This window comes from Lonchura striata, chromosome 4 (assembly GCF_046129695.1).
Source record: "Lonchura striata isolate bLonStr1 chromosome 4, bLonStr1.mat, whole genome shotgun sequence".
In the NCBI taxonomy this organism is placed as follows: domain Eukaryota; kingdom Metazoa; phylum Chordata; class Aves; order Passeriformes; family Estrildidae; genus Lonchura; species Lonchura striata.
This window is the reverse complement of record NC_134606.1, coordinates 43,797,658-43,818,450: the sequence shown is the minus strand read 5'-3', so window position 1 is coordinate 43,818,450 and position 20,793 is coordinate 43,797,658. Positions and strand designations below refer to the sequence as shown.

The 20,793-nt window shown below is 48.8% G+C and overlaps 1 protein-coding gene across 2 annotated transcripts; it reads right to left on the bottom strand.

Annotated features, from left to right (window-relative positions):
- Window positions 1–415: 415 nt before the first annotated feature.
- PPP1R3B (protein phosphatase 1 regulatory subunit 3B) lies at window positions 416–6,658 on the bottom strand. 2 transcript variants are annotated; one of them, XM_021532648.2, is made up of 2 exons: window positions 6,630–6,658; window positions 416–3,780 (listed from the first exon to the last, which is right to left on the bottom strand). In XM_021532648.2, exons 1-2 carry the CDS (start codon window positions 6,641–6,643, stop codon window positions 2,889–2,891), a joined length of 906 nt encoding a protein of 301 aa, XP_021388323.1. In that variant the 5' UTR covers window positions 6,644–6,658; the 3' UTR covers window positions 416–2,888. The 2 variants fall into 2 exon arrangements, with proteins under 2 accessions (XP_021388323.1, XP_021388324.1); XM_021532649.2 differs by lacking the exon at window positions 6,630–6,658 and adding an exon at window positions 6,040–6,372.
- Between the last annotated feature and the right edge of the window lie 14,135 nt (window positions 6,659–20,793).

Here is a 20,793-nt window from a genome sequence, read left to right as displayed (position 1 = left end):
GCCAGTACACAGACAGAGTAAAGCACTGATCCCAGATCAAGCCGAGGTGGGGGAAGGGGAGAAGAGGGAGAATGGAGATTGACTCAAAACAAAAGCAGAGAAACCCGAAAAGGCTGCTCCAAGCACAGCAAGCAGGGGAAGAGTGAAGAGTACTTCGGGAACACAGTGATTAGTGGGGAAACTTAGGAGCAGAGCAAAGGATCAGGGCTCCTCCCATCCCAGGACTGCAGAGGCAATGGAAGCATTTGTGTTGGCAGGAAAGCAGCAGCAATAGGCAGCTCTTTCCTGTTTCGGGCAGCAGAATTCAGGGTGGATGTGTGCTCCTCCCTCCCAATGGCCACTTGTAGGAAGCTGGACCCGTGTCCAAACCGCCTCCCCAGCCCCATGGGTGCTTAAATAAGATATGCAGCCAACATTTTGTTCCACCTTTATTTTAACAATCAGATAAAAACAGCCATATTTTTAAAAGAGTCATTACATAGCAATTATAAAGTGCATTTTCCACTTGAATGTTGTGTACAAAAATATCTTTTAAAAACAAACATGCAAAACATCCTACAAGGCACTTCCCAGGCATAGAGCAAGGAGAGCAACCCCCTCACTTCTATGTTCACATTGGCAATGGAAAAAGGGAAAAGGGAAAAGGCCACAAGTAGTATTTTTAAACTGCTATTGATCAAATAGTCAGTTCCCAACCTAGCTTTTACTTATGGCACTGCTCTTCTAGCTTATCTTCCATGTTCCTCCCTAAGCACACCCAAGGCACAGCCTGAAAACAAACCCATAAGGAGATACCACCATCCACAGCACCCCAGACCCACATGCCTTGTTCTGGCTCACAAATAGCTCTCCATGGGCATAAGAAGGTGCCAGGAGAACACGACTTTCCTACAGTCAGTGTCTTACAACATCAACACCATACACTAAATAAATAAAAAGTATTAGTGTCACACAAACTTGCCTTAAGTTTAAAACCAAGCCAAGCTAGGCAACAGTCCCTTCCAGAGAGATCAGATTCAGGCTCTAAGGGCCGATTTGGGAAGCTGTTTGAACAGAGGAACCAAACCCCAGAGTTCTGGGCTAGCAAGTAGATTCATCACCTCAATTAAGTGACCAGGCACACTGAAGACACATACTGATCCTGTATTTTGAAAAAGCATCAGTTGAAGGCCAGCTATTCTTCCTGCAACCTTCTGTCCCTTTTGATATCCAACAAGTGATCCCAGTATCCCTTCTAGGTTAGAGTAAAACAGCTTCTAAGTATTTGTACAGTAGTCTCCAGAATTAAAAGCTATGTTAACAAAGCTAAGTAGTCTAGCCTGTTGCTTCTCTCCAGCACATCCACAGGCTACTAGAGGCACCCAAAATTATGTAAAGCTTATGCACTAGAAAAAGTAGCATTCCCCTGACCTCTATTTCTACAGACTGTTCAGCACTCTCTCTTTGAGCTGAAGCATAAAGTTATTCTGCTAGACTAGCACCCAAGAAGCTCACTATCCCAGCACACATCCAGAAGACAAGCCACCCCTTTAATCACAGGGATGGCTCACAGCTGTGATTTGTCTCACATGCAGGGATGCTGTCAGGATAACCCCACATCTCACTCGCCTCCTGGCTACTTCTTTGCATAGGTGGGGTGAGCCACATTTTATGGTCAGAGATGCAAAGTCTGGGCATTTGCAGGTCAAACTGGCAGATACTGCTTCAGCAGAGAGGGAAGCCCAGCACGTTCATCCAGGACAGCCACAGTGCTCTCACATGCGAGCAGTACTGCCTTTATCTGCCAAGCAGCCCATGGCACAGCATAACAAACCATCACCAGATCTTAAAAGCAACATCAGTTCCAAAGCCTGTTCATCCCACAGCATTGCTGGCATTGCACATACCACCCCTTTCTCAGTCGAGGCACTTCCACCACAGTAGCTACACAACCTTCCTGTACAGGAGACAGCATAGACAGCCATGGGGTCTGTTTGTGTTTAGCTCCTGTAACACCCAAGCAGAGTTCCGTCCCAGCTGGACAGAACTCTGGTTTACAGTCCACAGGAGAATGAAACACATTTTCAGGGTCCAGCACAGCAAACTTCAGACTTCCATCAAGGGGAAAAAGCATCATTGATCACTTGTGATTAAGCAAACAGGAAGGTTTTAAAGAAGGCAGTCAAGGATGTCAACCCACAGTTGTGTTACAAGCACCGCACAGCTAATCGCTATTTTTGGTAACACAAATGGTATGAGAGATTTTCAAGATCATCTGATATAACAACCAGTGACTAAGCATATCAGATCCTCTGCCACAGGCACATCTCCTAATACGGCAGGCTGTAGGGCCACACTTCCTGTCATCACATTGCATTTTCACTACCCAAACATGCTTTCTGCCTCCAGTAGGAAGGGCCTCACTACAAGGATATGTGCAAAGAGAGGTCTCCATTTCCAGCAATCCAACCACACTACTTCCTGACAGGCACAGGCTGGTTTTGCAAGGAGAACCCTGCAGCTGTAGTAGAGCCCACTAACAATACAATACTAGGAAATATTTTGAAAGAGCCTTTTAATACTAGGCAAGCAATACAAAGCAGCCACCACTACACAGCTTGAACAGGCAATGTAAGCACTGTAGTGTTTCCTTGGACACCAGCATCTTTACTGAAGAGGAATAAGAAGTGCTGAAGAGATATGAGCAGTCCTTGGTCCTCTGATCATCTGGAGAGCCAGACTGACTATAAGCCCCCTGCCAGCAAGGCACATCTGGTTTTGCTGGGAGGCTTATGCTAAGCTACACAGAGCCATACTCCTTCCACCTATTCATACACCTGTGGTCAGACCAGCCCCAAGGCCTGCAGACACACCAGCAACAGTTAGTCAGCCTGGCCTTTGTCCTTGGGTCAATAGTAGGGCCCGAGCTTCTCATAGCCTGAGTAACTGGGCCACTCAGGAAAGAGGCCATAGGAGCACCGAGGGCTCCCAAACCGGTCAAATGCACTGCCAAAGTCAGGAGCCTGTGGGGGCCGGACAGCTTCCTGGGCAGACTTCAGTTCTGAACGTATGATCCTGTAATTTGTGCCCCTGTTGTTGTCCCAGTACACCTTCCCGTTGCACTCAAAGGAAATGGCAAACTCAACCCTTTCGTGTGATTGAATTCCTGCAGGCAATCTGATGTCAAAGGAAAACGTGTCCTGGTCTGACCCTCCGTATGTATCCTTGACATACTGGCACGGGTGATCTACAAAGCTTTTCCACGTGTCAAACGTCATCCGGATCTTCACTATCTTTTCAAAAGCGAGGTTCTTCACCTTCAGTGTTCCCACAATAGATTTCTCCTTTAGCATACAGTTTTCCAGACAGACACAGTCTGTCTGGAGACGCTTTCTGAAGTCCAGATAGTCTACAGAGGGCTGAATAAAATCTAGGACAAAGCTGTCCTTCTCCACTGTTGTCAGACCCACGATGTTGTCTATCAGCTCTGTGATGTTGAAAGAAATATCTAGTGGATCTTCAAACTCTGAGAACACCTTCACCATTGTCAGAGCGAATCCTCTGCTATCTGCAAACGACACCCTCTTCTTCGCTTTGCTGTGTGTGAAGGAGTTTGCTGCCTCTTCTGGGTCATTCAGCGCAGCCTTGCTGCTCAGCTGGATGCAGGGCCGCAGTGGCTTGCTTGGCTTTGGAGCAATTTTGCAGGCACACTTCTCTCTTCGCAAGGGTGGGGAGCACAGGTACAGCTGCATTGCAACGTCCACGGCCATTGCTTGCTTGTGAGGGAAATAGTCTAATACTCTGGAAGACAAGAAGAAGGGTCAGTTGATGCCAGAAAAGCACTTTAATACAAATTTTGTCAGACAGTTGATATATCACTTCCCCCCGAGCCATCCCAAATAAGCTTGCTTCTTAATTAAAGGCAGGTACTTGCATGGTGTGATTTACAGGCACTGTGAGAAAAACACTACAGAAGTGGCAGGACCAGTGCCTGTTGTGCCCTTGAACAGCTCTTCCAACTGCTACAGGGACAGAGTTACCCTTTGAAGGCACACACAGGCACTGTCCTAGTAGGCTAGCAATAGCAGGCTCCAGAGCATTTGCAATCCAAAGCAAAGCCCATGGCTCAACCCTACCAATGCTCACAAAATCCCCAGATTATCAAATTTCAGTGCTAGGTTAAGCAGTATCCCTGCTGTGCTCTCCTCCCTCCAGGAGAGATTCTCCCCAGGGCTTTTGTAGGAAGGAACTCAGTTTGTCACAATCTGCTATACACAACTGACTTCACCTCTCATAAAACACCAGATGTTAGCCAAAAAGCACTCATTCAGTTGAGCTACACACTTTGCTCATCACTGTCCCCCAGAACTGCTCCATCCAAGGTGCCTCCAAGCAGTATTGTAAAGATAGCAACTGTCTGACACAGCAGCAGGGCACAGGCTTAGCCAACACTGCTCTGGAGCTTTCTTCCCTCTACTCCATTTTAAAACAAGCGTCAGCTCAGGAGGCACATCAGCCAGTTTCACCTCCAGCCCGGAGTCTGTGCCTCAAGCCTCCACAGGGTTTGTGCTAAGTCCCTGGAAAACATCCATACAGCCACAGGGCTCTGCCAAACACAACTCACCTACTCGAGGGTCACTGAGGCTTTGGAAGCAAGTCCTTCTCCCAGAAGGCACAGGCCATGTGCCCCTCCACTACAGCCTCCCCTCCAGCACCCAGCCCATTCCTCCAGGGCTGCAGCACCATCTCTCTGAAGGGCACTTTGCCAGATGTAGCCCTGGAGATGTCTCTGCAGCCAGGCAGCTCCCAGAACACTGCACCTATCACTCCTGCCCCCTTACACTGACGCTCCAATGTATGCTTTTGGCAGACTCTCTTTTGCCTGGCTCTGGATAAACTGCTGGATGCATATATCACACACATCCCCCTTAAGTTAACTGTATTGCAGCTGAATTTAAACACAGCTTATTCCCTTAATAAAAATCCTGCTTGGCAGCAGGCCAGGCTCAAAAGCTGCTCCCACCACACCAGAGGAATGAGGCAGCAACAGTAGCAGTGACCACTGGCCTTGTGATACAGCAGAATTCTGGCTGCCAAAGCCATGCACAGCCAGCTCTAGTACTTGATTGTTGCTCTCGTGCCAAGAAAAAGCAAGAGCCACACTCCCCAATTCACTGCTTTAACTCTCCACCCTGTAACACCAACACAGCAGCTCTGAGCAGCCTTTCACAGCATCCACTCAGCAAGGTTATCTGTTTATTCAGAGCACATGTGCCAAGGCTCACATCCCAACACATCCACCAGCCAACTCCTTCTGCTGTGCCTCCTTTCAGCTCAAGGGCAGCTGCACAACAGACACCTCAGATCCACCTGTTTGCTAACACTATTCTGCTCATCTCTACCTGGTTTTGCAAAGTTTGTTCATACACACTTTCTACAGGTCATTTCCTCCTTTAAATTAATGCAGCTTCCAATGCTTCTTCTCTTACTTGGGTCAGTATAATCTGCCTTGCATCTTTTCCCAGGGAAATTTATTCAGCTGAATTTCTATAACTTATGAGAAACCGGGTTTCATAGTAAGCCTTGGTTTGGAGCTTTTCCCCAAGCTAAAAACTATAACAAGAGCTTTTCATAACCAACTATGAGTATGAGCCCTGTGCTTTTATGAAGTGCTGGTTCATCTGATATCCCAGACAACTTTTTCTGTGCTGGAGAGTCTGCTGATGCCTAGCTCTCTGCCACAGATAGGTTTCTCTTTTTGGGGCTGAGGAGGATTGTCTTGAACTCCAGATGCTTTGGAGGTGGGAGCAGGAATACAGTTTTGAGAGCTCATTCAGGAAATAAAGGTCCAGGAAGCAAAAAGTGCAAGGCAGGGAGCCATGTGCAGGTACAGGGGCCAATCCCTTTCCGTCACCCCTCTAAAGGAGAGCAAACTTGACTCTGCCTCCGGACTTCTTCCTGTAGCTTTACCCTCTCCAGAGGAGGACGTCTGTCGCCAATCATTCCTCTCTCCTGCCATTCTACGATGGAGAATTAAGCCAGAGCCAAGGAATTACTTACACCTCCCTTACCGAACCCTTCGGTCACCTCCGCTCCGCTCCGCTCGCTGCCGGGGGCCGGGCGTGCAGCACTGGCAGCGGCAGAGCTCGCAGCCGCGACGGGGCCGCAGCAGCGCTCGGTGGCCCGCAGCCCCTGCTCCTCCCCGCGGGCACAGCCCGCTTCCCACAGGCGTCTGCCGGCGGGGCTCACTCGCTACAGCCCGCCCCCTCCGCACCAGCAGCCAAGCCCTCGTCCCGACCCGGGAGGGGCGGCAGCAGAGCCCCGCGGAGCACAGCGCCGCCGGCCCGGGGCTGCCGTTCCCGGCTCAGCCGGGGGGCTGCAGGAGCCGAGCCGCGGGATCCCGATTTCCCCCAGGAACAGCACCGCCGCGGCGGGGAGCGCCAGGAGCGCTCCTGCACACAGGAGGAGGCTGCGAAGCCGGGCAGGCGGGGAAGGCAGAGGGGAGGAGGAGCGGCGGCAGTGCCGGGGGTCGCGGCAGTGCCGGGGGTCGCGGCAGTGCCGGGGGTCGCGGCAGTGCCGGGGGTCGCGGCAGTGCCGGGGGTCGCGGCAGTGCCGGGGGTCGCGGCAGTGCCGGGGCGGCGCGCCCGTACCTGGTGCAGTGCATGGGGCCGGTCCGGCAGCACCGCCTCGCACCGCGCGGCCCCGCGCCGGCCTTTTAAGGGCGCCCGGCCCCGCCCCACCGGGCGGCGGCCAATCAGCGCGCTCCGAGCGGGGCGCCCGGCACGCGCGGGGCGCGGCCGGCCCGCGGGTCCTGAGGGGCCGCGCAGGGCGGGGCTCGGCCGGCGGGGGAGCGCCCCGGGGGCACCGGGGCTGCCCCGGGACCGGGCGGCTCCTTTCGGGAAAGGGACGAGCTCTGTGTCTGGCTCCCGCTGCCGCCAGCCCCTCACTGTCCGTCGGTTCCTGTGCCAGGTTGCTGTCCCTGTGTGTCCAGAATCACAGAATCAGTTTGGCTGGAAAAGACCTCTGAGATCATTGAGTCCAACCAAACACCACAGTATCAGCTAAACCACAGCACTAAATGCTAGTTCCAGTCTTTCCTTAAACACCTTGGGGAGGGTGACTCCACCAACTTCCTGGGCAACCAACTCCCTTTTAGCCATTTCCAATGTCTAACCACTCTTTCTGTGAAGAAATTCCTTCTAATGTCCAACCTAAACTTCTCCTGCTGCAGCTTAAGACTGCGTTCTTGTCCTGTCAGGGGTTACCTGGGAGAAGATGCTCCTTTCAGGTACTTGATGACAGTGATTAAGATCTCCCCTGAGCCTTGTCTTCTCCGGACTAAACGCGCCCTGCTCCCCCAGCTGCTCCTCAAAGAACTTATGTTCCAGACCCATCACTTGTCTTGTTGCCCCTCTCTGGATCTGCTCCAGCACCTCAGTGTCCTTCCTGAACGGAGGGGCCAAAACTAAGAAGGGCAGAGCAGGCTTTCCAGGTGCCACAAGTAAGAAGTTAAACCCATGGGAATGTGCTCTTGAGAAAGGAAAGCCTTTTTGGGGCACCAATCTTCCTGTCTGAGCTGGCTCAGGGTGTTTGGGTGCTCAGGGCCAGGTGGGGAGGAGGGCAACTCTCACACTCCAATCTTGTGGCCACAGTGCCAGAGCTGTGCTGGCCCTGGGTAGAAATCTCCAGAGAATACTCAAAAAACTGCTTTCCAGACAATATTTACAATGTGCAGTGGGGGAAAAAAAAGCCTTTTTTTAATAGAGGTGGCTTCCATCCATGAGGAAAAATCACCAAGAAGGCCTGGCTGACAAAGAGATCGTCTCCATGGGAATCCCTGTCCAGCCCATGTACAGAGCTGGAAAGGTGCTTCCAACTTCCTGAAAACATCTGCCAGGTGAGTCGATGCTCTGCCATAGACTGGTTTGCAGGGCCAGCTGGGCCAAGGGACCTTCCCAAGTGTCCTCCTGCCTCCAGTTCCCATTTCTGCTCCTTTGGCGTGCTCCCAAGTTCATGTCAGCACAGAGCCCAGTGTCCTCAATAATTTGGAAAGTGTGCATGGAGCCAGCCTCCCTGTCAGGGGAGTGGCTCCGTGGACAAATGCCACCCCCATGGGAAAGCAGCAGAGGCTGTAAAGCCTGCTGGAAAGTAGGAATGGTACATTTACCTTCTCCCCAGTGAGGATACTTTTTGTGCCACATCTGGCCTCTAACTACAGAGCTGCAAGTAATGCTCTCTCTCACCTTCCTTACAAAGCAGAAAGCAGGACTGAAGTGTCAACATTTGTTTTCCATTAACTTGTGGAAACACAGACAGCTATTGTTAAAGCTGGAGACTTCCTGCTGTAAGCTGCCATTTAAAAAACTTATTACTCTGCAAGGCAAAAGGGTTTTGTTGAGGGGAAAAAAACCATACTTTTTATGTTTCATAAACTCTTTTTTGATAAAATCAATAGTAGCATTTAAAGCTGGAGAGAGAGACCTGAAAGATGTACCCATTGCAGGAGTTTTGCAGATTTACAATAGTATTTCATGTGCTGAGGGTATGGTGGGATTTTAGCATGTGTTAATTAATGACAGGGTTTACAGCAGAGATGAAGGGACCCACGTTCAGATTTCCCCAGGAGACAGACATGGAATAAGGTGAATATGGCCCATGGACCTCATCCAGTGCTGCTGCCCCTTCTTCAGGCAGAGCCACTACATCCTGGCTCAGTGTCACTGGTGCAGAGAGGCTTGGGTGGAAGTGCTGAACTTAATGGGATGAGCCCCAAAACTGATGGAATCCCCAACCTGACTCACACTTGTCACTCTGGTCCACCACAAGTTTCTCCTGTGTGCTGCTGGCAGGTCAGCACCGTGGAGGTGCCAAGGGAGATGCTGGATCGCCTCTGGGCTGTGTGGACTTTGCCCAGCCAGCCCACAGTGCCAGGCACGGAATGCACATGAGGTGGCTCAGGGTGCATTTCTGCCCCTGTTTGCCATGAGCGGGGCAGGGTGTTGCACAACTGTGGCTTGTGTTTGCCCCTGAAGCAAAGGTAGGTGGACGTCTGGGCAGGGCATTGTGGCAGACTGTGGACACATGCTCTTATCTCTGGGAAGCCAAGATAGTGGCTATATTTAGCTCAGTGCTAGGCCTTGGGGCCTTGGGCAGTGATCTTTGTGATTTCCCCACACCCCTCCTGCTTTGCAGAGGGATGAGAAAGGAGCTGTCTCTGGCATGAGAAAGAAGCTGCACAGTTGCTTCTCTTTGGGGGAGTTTTGTAAGAACTAGTGCTGTCCATGACAGACAGCTCTGAAAGGAGGGTCTCACTTGGCTTTTCTTCCTCATTCAATGGGTATTTACCCCAGCACATCCTTGTACAGGACATGGTGGCTCCTGCACCTCTTGGATGCAGCCCTGCTGGTTTGCTGCCTGAGGGGAGGCTGAGCTTCTTCAACCCTCCAGAGGGGCCCTCCTTCCCCTGCCATGCTCCCTTAAGAGCCACTCTAGCAGCAGGCTTGAGTAGGTCCTCGGGGATCCTTCCTGATCCTGCCACCTCCTCAGTGCCCTGCTGGAGACATGAGTGGATGGAGCATCTTCTCCATGTTGAGACTCTGCAGACTGCTGCAACAGATCAACTTCCCAGCAGCCAGCCAGTGGGCAGCCCCAGCAGGAAAGGAGAGAGGGGCCAGGGGTGTTGTGCAATGTGTCCACACCACATTAGGCTGCAGGGCCAAGGCTCAAGGGCAAGGGCTGTAAACCAGTGGAGTGGCTGATGTAATAGGGAGCTGTGCAGGGGCTGCTGCCATGAGGCACCCCATCCCATATCTCATGCCGTCTCCCAGATCGGCACTCCCTTCTTGCCCCTTTTAGGTTTCATGAGACTCAATGGCTGATGGGGAGAGATGCAGTGAGCATCCTTGCTGAGCAAAAGCAAAGCAGGGCTTGGCTGCAGAGGCCAGCTGGCCAGCGGCCACTGATCAACATCTGTGCTTGCTGGCCAGCCAGCACTGACAGCCCCTTGGCCAGCTATGGCTAACGTGACAGAAAGCTGTAGGAAACATGGATTCCCTCACCATCAACTTGGTAACTGCAGTCAGCTTGGTAACTCTCACCATCATCTGTAAGTATGTGCTGAAGCCTGATGTGTTGCTTGGGAGCTCCTTGCCCTCCCAGGCCCCAGTCCAGCTTCTCTAGTTTCATAGAAAACAAAGCTTCACCAAAGGACAGACTTGAGAAGTCCTGTTGGGGGATGGGATTTTTTTTCCCCATAGGTCTCAAACTCCTGTGTCTGTCCCAGGCAATTAAGCAAAAAGCATTCAGTGTGCCCCAGTATCAAAGGAAGTCCCAGTCTTGGCTAAGCTAAGGCTCTTGACTGTGCTTTGGGGAGCTGTGCTCCAGGGCAGAGGCCCCACTGCTTCTTCTGTCCAGAAATGAGGAGTTGCTACAATATACTGGCTACAGGCCTGAAGTGGAGTATTTATCTTGGCACGGCTCCCTTTGGATCTCGTGTGCAGCAGGGCAGAGGCCCCACTGCTTCTCCTGTCCAGAAATGAAGAGTTGCTTCAATATACTGGCTGTAGGCCTGAGGTGGGGTATTTATCTTGGCATGATTCCGTTTGGATCTTGTGTGCACCCATGGTCAAACACTCCGAGCAATGTGTACTCTGCCCACTGAAGCCCATGGCACCTGCCCTTCCTGGCCAACATGCACAGCAAAGATGGTGTGGGGCCAGATACAAAGCCTGGCTAAACACACCAGTGTATGTGGTAGAGAAAGACTGGGTATAACAAAACTGTGGTGCTTAATATCCAAAATGCCCAACAAGAGAGACCTTTAAAATCATTGCAAAGAAAGGGAAATTATGGGGGAATGAATGAAGGCAAATTAGCCACAAAAAATGCTGCTACTAAGAGAGAAAAAGGGGAATGGGCTTTCAGCAAAGGAAGAGCTCAAAGGGCAGCACAAGGAGACAGATGACAGTACAGAAACCAAATGACAGGCAGACAGGAACAACAAAGAGAGGAGTCCTTGGCCTGACATACAATGTTCTTGTTAAAAATGTTGTATCAGTGCTAAGGTGAGGATGGGTACCAAGTAAAAAAAAATCTTTTCTCCAGAGACTGGGACCCAAGAGGGGGTGAGTCCCTGCAGAAAGAGAAAGGTACCTCCTGCTTTTTCAACTTATATAATGTTCTTTTTAGAAAGCTGCTCAAGGACCTTGCCTTCCTGCAGTTTACAGAATTCATTCTCATCAGCATGGTTCTGGAAAAATCATAGCAATTGAAAAGAGGTTGGTTGTCTGTCCCAAAATTGCATAAAGAGGTGCCACAACATCCTTACTTTTTTTTTTTCTTGAATGCCTCCCGTCCTCTAGTGAACATGCACTGTGAAAATGTCTGGTTTGACCTCACAGAAAGTTTCTTTGTTATACTTCAGCTGTTGCAGAGAAACATGGTGGTTTTCCACCCCTTCTGCTCTTTGTTTCAATCCAGGAGTACCTGGTTGTGCAGATACTATGTGTAAAAGAAAACCAAAAAACTGTAAACAAGAAGGAAGAAATGAGCATAAAAAACACAGCTTGGACTAGAACCTCAAATCCTCCAAATTCCCCATGTGCACCTGCAGGAGAGAGACAGCAAGGGCTGGGCTGGAGTGGCAAGAGTATGAAGAGGAATTTTGGCTGTTTCAGTGGATACACTGATGTGATTGCAATTCCAGAGGAATGCTTAGCTCCTCTCAGGCAGGCTGAATCAGCCCAGCTACATTGACAGCTTGCCTTTTTTATACCATACAGGTATCCAGCTGGCTGAACTTGATCCTGACCTAGATGCATAACTTATGGTGAAGCAATATATATTTTAACTTTGGTGCCCTACAAAGTTTGCAAACCTTATTTGGTGGAACAATTGTCTTGGGAACTTGTATGTATCTAGACTTGGGGACTCAGAGGGCTTATCTTTGTGCAAGAGGCTGAGCTTTGCCTGAAAGCCACTTGTATGCTGATGAAGACTGGGAGAGAAAAAGCCAGACTGATGAGTGAATGTAGTTCTTGATGGTAAATATGATCCTAAGCTCCTTTTAGGGGTTCATACCCTTCAGCTAGGTCTCTCTGAGTATCAAGGCTCTCTGCTGGTCCATCTCTCCATGAAGCATTTAGTCTCATCTGAAGATTAGTGTCAATGAAAGATGGGATCTGTTGCTTTCTGGACCTGCCTATCTTTGTGCATTCACTATAGAGAGAATCTGAAAATCAGCAGGAACAAGATGCCTGACTTTTAAGCAGCATCCTGAGCAAGTGGCAAAGGCAATGTCTGTGATTAAGGCAAAAGCTTAGAGTACTGGGGAAGGTCAGCTGAAGCTATTCCAGTCATCAGCCTTTGCATTTCTTTAAAATGTTTTTCAAGTGTAATCTGGCGTTTTTATTTGGAAGTTTTAATTTAATCCTGTGTGGGCAGGAGTTATTCAAAGATTTTTACCCAATTAACCAGAATCTTGAAGTTTCCTTTTTGCAGAAATTAACTGCTAGCAAAAATTACCCCTCTCTGGGGATCATGTACTTCTGAAGTTGCACAATAAATGCTACTAAGTAGATCCCTTGAGATCTCAGTTTTGGAGCATACAAATGCCTCCAATGTCTGCAGGTACCTTGGCATTGCCTTGTCTCCTGAGAACTTAGGATCCTGCAGAGATAGCTCTCTCCCTGCCTGATATTACAAGATCTAGCTGATCTTATCTCCACCTCACAGGATTATGCACAGCAACTTTGCACCACAGCAAGCAAGGACATCTAAACTTGGATTGGATGAAGCAGAATTTAGGAAATGTGCCTGCAGACAAGAGGCACACCCAGGGCAGGAATAACTCTAACGGGCTCAGGAAAGCAGGCTAGCTATTCATAGGAAGGCTGCCTCTGGCTGGGGAGGAGGGAGTCAGGCCATTGAATGGTACAGTAAGCAGTATTCTAGTGTTGATGGCTGGGAATAGCTCATGTCCCAAGCCCATGGAGCCTGCAAGCATTTTTATCTGTCTCTTTCAGCTCTCCTCCTCCTCTAGTCTTGGCTCATCTCATATTACTGATCTACCCAGATTCCCTTCATCAGCAGCTACTGGGATCCTGCTGTGGCTGAAAACCAGGGTAAAGAAAATGCAACCTCCTCCCAAAAGTAAGGGAAACAGTGTGGTATCTCTCAAGTTTCTCTGAATGCTACTGATTCCTGAGCAGAAGTTAAGGTGTTGGAAAGCAAGTCAAGATGGTACAGACACAGCAGGTGGTGAAAGAGAAGGTAAATACGAGACCAGCTTATAGTGATTTGAATCCAGTGGCACCAGCAAAACTGTAAAAACAGCAGTAGCTGGGGCTGCAGGAAAATAATGAAGTTGAAATAAATATTATGGTTCTGAAAGTCAACATGAATAGGCTGGGAATTGAATTTGCTGACTTATCTACTCCTAATAAAGGAGAAAGAAATTTAGAAGAGGTGAAACAGTGCATAGCAGGTAAACACCTTGGGTTTTGATTTTTTTCACCTCCAGAACTGCGGTGATAACTTAGGTGTTTTTGCCGGAAAGCCAAAGGCCACAATAGGCCATTTTATGCAGTACCACTCCATCAAAACTCATAGTGCAGTGCTGAAAATTTGCAGACACTACCACTACCAAATACTCTGTTCTAATTATTTCCATTCATCTAAGGGTTACTTCAGAATACAAAGTCTGTGATATTCAGGCTTGCAGTGAGGCAACAACCCGGAAAAGACCAAACACTATTTTGAGGCTGTTTGCTGTAACCTTATAATCTGAGATTCACAGAGCGCTTTGGATCTCCTCAAGAGCACGTCCCAGAGACAGGAAGTTGCTGTCACATTCTGGAGATGGGCTGTATATCTAAGCTGGCTGACCCACAGAGCAATGACTCACCTCAAACCCTGCCAGCTTTCTCAGCTCTTTTTGATTGCTTAGTCTTGAAATTACTCAAGTCCAGTCTTCTGACTTTGCCTCCTACAAGGTCTGGTTGGTTCCCCTCCCTCTGTTGCATGGATTCTCCTTGAGAGTGTTTACAATGCCTAATGAACCTCAGGTCGTGGCTGATGTGAGCTGGTTTTGAGCTGTTTGACAGCTTTGGGACAACCTTTAAAGCCCTTGGTCCCACAGCTTCTAGAGTTGTGCCTTTGGTGGGGTTTGCTCAAGTAAGGAGTTTGCTTAGATCCTCCAAGAGGTAAGCAGAGTTAGCTCAATCAAATTAAATAACCAAGTACTATTTGATTAACAGCTTAACCCAAGCTGCTTGTGACTTCTCTGGCAGCCAGGGCTGATTCAGTCTGTGCAACTGCACGACTGGGGCTTTGCACCATTCCTGTCCAGGGAACCATGTGCTGGATGGAGTTACCCTGGCACTCAACTTGCCTCCAAGATTTTTAAACCCTCTGCTTTAAACGTGAGCTGGAGCAGCTATAAATAGCAACCAGTGGCCCCTGGTTAACCCAAGGGCTTTGATCGTGGAACTGGCTCAGTGTATGAGTCATTGGCTGCTCACAACCTCAGCTCTCACATCGACTGGGGGACAGGTTCATCACTACTCCTGGTTTATTGCTGCCGTGTAGTGTGGGTAATGGAGGAGTGGGAATATGTTCCATTTGACACCTCCAAATATGAAAATACTTATTTTTCTATTATATGGCAATAAAAATGCTTATATATAATTACAACATACAGTTCATAATTGAAAATATAAAACATAAATTTCAAATTAGGACTTAAGTGCAAAGCAATCTGTAATATTGAAAGTTGAATAACATAATTACAATAAATCTCTTGATAAAGGGTTGGAAGCAGCTGCCTCGGGGAGGGGAGGACATTTGACACCAACATTGCAAAGGCAGCAATGTCCCCATCTGGTATGGATGCTGCAGTGCATAGTCTGTCATGGGTTTGACCGCTTCCTATCCAAGTGCTACTGGCCCCCAGCATTTCTTATCTGCATGAGCACACATCCTATTTATTGAGTGGACTTCCTTTGTTTTGCAGCTCGCTCTCCCTTAAGAGTGTGTTATTGTCTTATCATCAGACATCGTGGTTTAATTGCTTTCTCCATGTCATTCCAAAGTGTGAGTCTCTTAAATCATTGTCAGGGTTGTGTTCCCTGTTGCCAGGCACTGCCAAGGCTGCATGCTGAGCACTGTGCCCAGCTTGTGTCCCCACTGTGAGATAAATGGTGACAGGCTTCAGCCCAGTGGCTACCACCAGACAGGAGCATGTGGCATGCAAGGAGACACCAAGGGAGATGGGCTTCTTCAGCCGAGAGGAGAAACAACAAATAGTACCTCACTCTGTGTGAGAGGCAGACAGTGAATGCAGAGCCAAACCTTCTCAGAGGTACCCAGTGAAAGGACAAGAGCCAATGGGCACTTCTGCAACACAGGGGCCTCTGATGAGACAAGTGGAAACCACTGCTCCAGAACAATCAGATGGCAGTACATGGCCCAGAGAGGTGGTGGCATCCCCATCCTTGGGAACCAATCTTGCCCAAACATCCTGAGCTGACTGTGAGTGTCCCTCACACAAGGAGTGAGGATGGGACAGACACCTCCAGAGCACCAATCTGCACATATCCATCCATGACTGTATGATTATATTTCCCCATTTGTAGCTGTTGGCCCCTGAAAGCATTGCTGGCTTACTGAGGCTCCTGATGCAGTCTGTGGTAGTTCACAGACCCATCTCAGTAGACCAATGCTCTCACAGGAGCAGGCAAAACCCTACAGTGCTTAAAATTAAGAGTAGGTACTACAGTGAGCAAATACAGAATGATGAGGGGCAGATAAGACATGGAGAACTCATGTATCAGTATGGCATTTAACGTAACATTTAATATCCAGCAAGATGTCACATTTAATATCCAGCAAGATATCATAGTCCAAGGTAAACACATGGATCCCTTACTAATATAGAGATATCTTATTCTGCATGAAGTAATTAAGCCTCCCTGCAGGCTGTGCACAAGTGAAGTGGCTCACAGACCTTTGCCCACAGTGCACAATGTGACTCTTGCACCTCTGGAGATTCCTGCCTGACATAGCTCCCACTGCAGACCAGATAGGCTGCTGCTGGGTACCACTGCTCCCCACAACATGCTCATCTGCCATCTGCACTGCAGACTTAAGTAAGTTTGGCTGGTTTGTTTCACTACTCACTCTGAATGAAGTGAATTCTACATGAATGAAGATCATATCAGGGATCCTGTCAGCCCATCAGCTGCTATCAAGAGACCACTCTTACTTTTTCCACTTCTAAAGGAGGTGTGTGTAAAATGTGCCACTCCCTGTCATAGGACCTTGTGGATACTAAAATCTGATGTTAGTTCCAAAAGGGACTAGATATATTCACAGAATCAAAAATGCCACTGTTGCCTGCAAAGACACTCCCACCTTTTCAGGAAATCCTTGATCTGCAAATCAGCCTGGTTGAGAAAGTAATCAGAAGAGAAATCACTACAGGCTTGCCCAGCATTTATTTTCCTTGTTTGCCATAGCTTTCTCCAAAAGAGGGCTCAGGGAGAGATAGACAACACTTGAGCTTAAGGTTTCACAAAAATAGCTTACTCAGTGTCACAGGTATATTGGAATTTCTCCCTAGAAATCTTCAAAAAAGGCAAAATTTTATGGAAAGAGAGGGTCAGATGCAGAGCAAAGAGCAATACATCCCATCTCCTCCCTACCTGAGGGCTCCTGTGTAGAATCACAAAATTGTTGAGGTTGGAAAAGATCTTCAAGATTGTCAAGTCAAATCCTTAAGCCAGCAGTGCCAAATCCAGCACTACACCATGTCCCTAAGCACCACATCTATGTCTTTTAATATTCTCTAGATGTTCAGGCAGATGAAAGCCATATTCTGATTTTGGTGGTCAGACAATCACAAGCAAGACCACTTGGTGTTAAAAGTACCAAGGCTGCTAAGGAGCTAATAAATTAACAGCATCGTTGTGGTAAGTGTGGCCATAAGCTGAACTGGCAGTTTTTCCGTGAATCCTTGGGGTTTCCAAATAGCTTGAAATCACCTGTGGAGACAAATACTGACAGCCATCCTGATGCTTCCCCACCTGCATGCTTCAGCTGGGGAACCCAGGAAGCTCTGGTAACTCCAACCATCCTGTACTGGGAGAGCTGGAACTAACAGCAAATGCACTGATGAGCAGCACTGGCATAAAACTTAAAGGTGCCTGCCCTGTGACAGGTGAAATCAGTCTCTGCTTGATAATACACAGGACCATGAGAATTATCAGCCTAAGAGTCTGTGATTTCTGTGATTCTCTGAGCAAAAAAACAAATTATCATACAAAAGCTGCCCTTTTGTCAACAATGGCACCCCATCTTCTGTGCAGCTGGCTCAGTGCCTGGACAGGGAAGGGCCCAGATGTGGCTAGTGGCATTTGAGCTTGAGGGCTCACATGTCTAGAAAAAGCCTGATAAGAGCCAGGAATGCAAGTGGTCCTGAAATAGGAATAAGGGCAGCTGGGGAAAGCCTCATATGGATACATGGGCTGGGGCAGTGGGGCTTGGTATGCAAGGAGATGACACCTGCCCCACACGCTCAGTGTCACATTTCACTCCCAAGGAGACTCACATGGGGCAAGTGACATGTGCTGTGTCTCAAAGGCACTGTGGACACTGCCCTTGGCCTGCCCTACACAGAGCTGCAGGAGCAGGGGGGTCATTTTCCCCAGCAGTTCCCAGAGCTTGAGCAGGCCTCCATGGAACTTTGAGTGAGGAAGAGTGGCCCTGCCTGCCCAGCCATGCACACCACACAGCCCTTTGAATTGTGTGGCATGTGCCCACATGTCAAATGCAAAAACATTGCTGTCACTGTCATCTAAAAGGTCCCCAAGCCTGGCCACCACAGTCAGGCCCCAGTAGGTGCACAGCCCTCCCTGGCCTCCCTTTGGGATGTCCCAGGACTGTGATGAGGCACAGCCCACCCTGCTGCCCTTCCAAATTCCCCAGCCTCAGTCTTTGCCTCTTTGGGTGAGGTTTTGGCATTTGAGCCAGCCATAGCATTCTCATCATGAGTTGCTATTCTGTTGGCCTAGTTTGGGGAGCATCACAGGGAGAGGGAAAAGATGGTTTTTCTACATTTCCGTGTCTCACAGGTCTCTGTGGTGGTGTTTATAATTATCCTGTCCACAGGCAATCTGGAATTTGGGCTGAAGCGTCTGACCTAAAGTCAGTCCAGACATTGCCATCAGAGCAAGTTGCAAATTCAGGGGAAGATCAAAGTCAGAATTTAGCTCCAAAGCATGGAGCAATGTCTGGAGGTTCTCTCATGGTTTGTCTTTCTTATGCTGGATGGGTTTTGCCTTTACCAGAGGTTGTGACCCAGTTTCTGTTTCAGTGACCAGGTCTGACAGTGACCAAAGATCAACCAAAAGAAGGTCCTGAGCTTTCCTGAGTCCTTTTACTTGGTTGTCTGAGATATCCCAGCATAAGGTAAGGAAAACTCCTTTCTCAGTCAAGCTAGAGACTGCAAGAGACAGGCATGGGCTGGCATCTGGGGGCAGCATGTTAGATAAGCCCAACACCAAGCAACGTGACAGCCAGCCACTATGTGCCATGTGAGTATTGGAAACTATTATCTAACCTATAAGTAAACATTGTCCTTATCTTGCTCTTCCTTTCATCTTATGAAAAGGATATTCAAACCCTCTCTAATTTGTTTTTAGTGGTTTAATGCTTTTCAGTCTCAGCCTGGACTCAGCTTGGAGGAAAAAGCAAGTGGGTGCTCACACTGAGCAGTTGTAACAACAAAGATGTGCTCCATGGGCGTTGTTGCCGAGTCCCCTGTGCTGGTGGTGGGTGCTCTTTGAGGTGCACAGGGCTGATTAGTTCAGTCTTAGCTCCAGGCTTCAAACAAACATGGTGAGCAAAGGCCTTCCAGAAGGTGCCTCCAGTAAGCAGCACTGTGGCTTCCTTGTCATCCCTCTGGGGGCTGCAAGATTTCCTTTTCCTTGGCTGTCTGGACTTCCTGGGAGGTCTCTGCTGATCCACCTCAGGCACAAGCAGCTGTACCTTAAGCAAGTGCCTCTGTGCAGCCCTTTCCTCAGGCTCTCTGTCACCGTGGAGTTTAATCTAAACCAGACTTTTCCTCTAGGCAAGCCTGGAGGATGGCAGCAGAAACCTGAATTTCTCTTCTTGCAAATACAAGAGGAACATGGGAGCCCCAGCTCAGCAGAGGCTGAAAGGCTGGAAAAGAGTCCAATTTCATAAAGTGCCTGTTTTATATCCAGCGGAGATGCAATGTAAATATGCCAAAAAATCTCTGCCATCAATCCTATCCACAAACTCAAATTTTTGTGAAACCAACTGCAAACAGTATCTCAGCAGATATATCTGCTCCTGGCCTACTTTGCTTCCATTCTCTCTTTCCCCAAGTAGTGGGTGTTCAAGAGCAAAGTGAAACAAGGGCTGAATGAAGCAGTAGAAAGCTTTGCTACTTCCACAGAAATGCAGGAAATGGAGTGTGGCCAAAAGCCGGAAATGAAGCATAAAGGAATTTCAGACTAAGTTGCTTTAACTCTGCCCAGTGCTGAGCTGATGGGAGATGTCCCTCTGCTTTGCCCAGTGGTAGGATTGAGACAGTGAAACAGGGGATCTGCAGAAGGCTCTTGAGGCTCCCCTGTGGTAGGTGGTACAGGACCCTGTGGGACCTTTCCCTGTCTGGTTTGGAGCATCCCCTTCCATCCCCACGTGGGGAGCAGGAAGTCTGTGCTGGCTGCTGATCTCATAGAGATGGTGAGTCTATGACTGTGCTCTTTAGCAGCTCTGGCCCTATGTGACTGGTATTTCTTTCCAGAACTTACTATTCTCTTGTATTCAATAATGTTCAATGATAATTTTCACTTGATTTTAAAGTATTGAATTGTTAGGCAGTACATTAAACTTTCAATAAATGCCACTAAGTCCAGCACCCACAGAAATACCATATATGACAATGTTTTAATCCAGTCCCTACTGCACTAATGAGGTATGTTATTTGCAAATGTTTTGAAGTCAGGCAGAGTGATTGGGAAGAGCCTCTACACTTTCCAAGTTTATATCTAGGCCTCAGATGGAAACAAGTACCAGATTTATGCTGAGCAGGGCTGCTGAAGAGTGTGGTAAGTTCTGTACCTCGGCAGCCCAGCACAAAGTAAGCACAGAGCCCTACCAGACCTTCAGCTTCAGCTGGAGAGAGGAGCCACTGGGATCCGATGTCCATCTTGGGTGGCTGGGGTCAGACTCCTTTCTGTGAAGAAGCTTTTCCCTGGCATCCTACTGGGATGGGGCCAGGCCTTGGCAGGTGCTTGATTGTCTCTCAGGTACTATCAGGATGAAATGTTTGTACCCTGCTGGGCTGGTATGGTTCAGCAGCAGCTACATAACTCCAAAACCTGAGTGTCTGCACTGAGACTGAGCATTGTACTTCATCCCTTCCTCCAGAGGTAGGCAGATACATTCGAGGAAACCTCTGGCAGCTGGTTTCATGGTAGTCCTACTAGACCAAAGTCTCACTCCTGCTGTTTTACTTTTTGCTGCCAGGCTGGGACTGTTTTAATAAGCCACAGTTATTTACCATGACCTCTGGAATGCCTGCTGAGCTGAGCTGAGCCATGCTCTGCCCTGGAGGCTGCCTGGGTTTGGGGCTCTCATGAGGCTGGGAGGTGCTGGCAGGCTCAGACAGACTGAGCTCTTGAGTGTGTAACCCCAGGGTTATCTCTGAAACATCAAAGAGCCTGGCAGGTTGTATGCAAGTGCAGCTAACAGGGGGGAAGGTTTCACAGCCCTTGAGCTTTTCCCAAT